This window comes from Passer montanus, unplaced genomic scaffold (genome assembly GCF_014805655.1).
Source record: "Passer montanus isolate IOZ18808 unplaced genomic scaffold, ASM1480565v1 scaffold1619, whole genome shotgun sequence".
Lineage (NCBI taxonomy): Eukaryota > Metazoa > Chordata > Aves > Passeriformes > Passeridae > Passer > Passer montanus.
This window is the reverse complement of record NW_024363372.1, coordinates 3,273-3,753: the sequence shown is the minus strand read 5'-3', so window position 1 is coordinate 3,753 and position 481 is coordinate 3,273. Positions and strand designations below refer to the sequence as shown.

Genomic DNA, 481 nt, shown 5'->3' with positions numbered 1-481 from the left:
GGAGGGGTCTGTGAATTTGGGGAGGGGTCCGCGGAATTTGGGGAGGGGTCTCGGGGGTGGATCTCCCCAATTTGAGGAGCGATCTCCGGATTTTGTCTCTCCCCAATTTGAGGAGAGTTCGGTGAAATTTGGGGAGGGGGCTCCTGAATTTGGGGAGGGGTCTCCGGGAGGGGTCTGGGAATTCGGGGAGGGGTCTCTGGGAATTTGGGGAGGGGTCCCGCACCTTCTGGGGCGCGTTGATGACGCCGATGTTGAAGCCGAAGCCGAGCGAGCTCAGCGAGGCCGCGAACACCGTGAGCGCCAGCGTGGGGGTCAGCGCGGCGGGGGGCGCGGGGGGCGACCCCCCCGGGGCCGGGAGGAGACCCCCCTCATCCTCCTGGGGGGCGCACAGGTCAGAGACCCCTCCCCAAAAAAAATCCCACCCAAATCCCCCCAAAAATCCCCCCAAAATCGTAAAAATCCCACCAAAAATTCCCCCCAA

At 63.4% G+C, this 481-nt stretch overlaps 1 protein-coding gene across 1 annotated transcript in view; it reads right to left on the bottom strand.

Annotated features, from left to right (window-relative positions):
- Positions 1-32: 32 nt before the first annotated feature.
- Positions 33-481, bottom strand: part of LOC120499515 (solute carrier family 2, facilitated glucose transporter member 4-like) — a gene marked incomplete at its 3' end in the record, with an annotated part of 1,763 nt that continues 1,314 nt past the window's right edge. The window contains exon 2 of the mRNA XM_039703296.1: positions 33-376. Within this exon, the coding sequence (XP_039559230.1) occupies positions 33-376 (344 nt within the window). The remainder of the gene's footprint in view (positions 377-481) is intronic.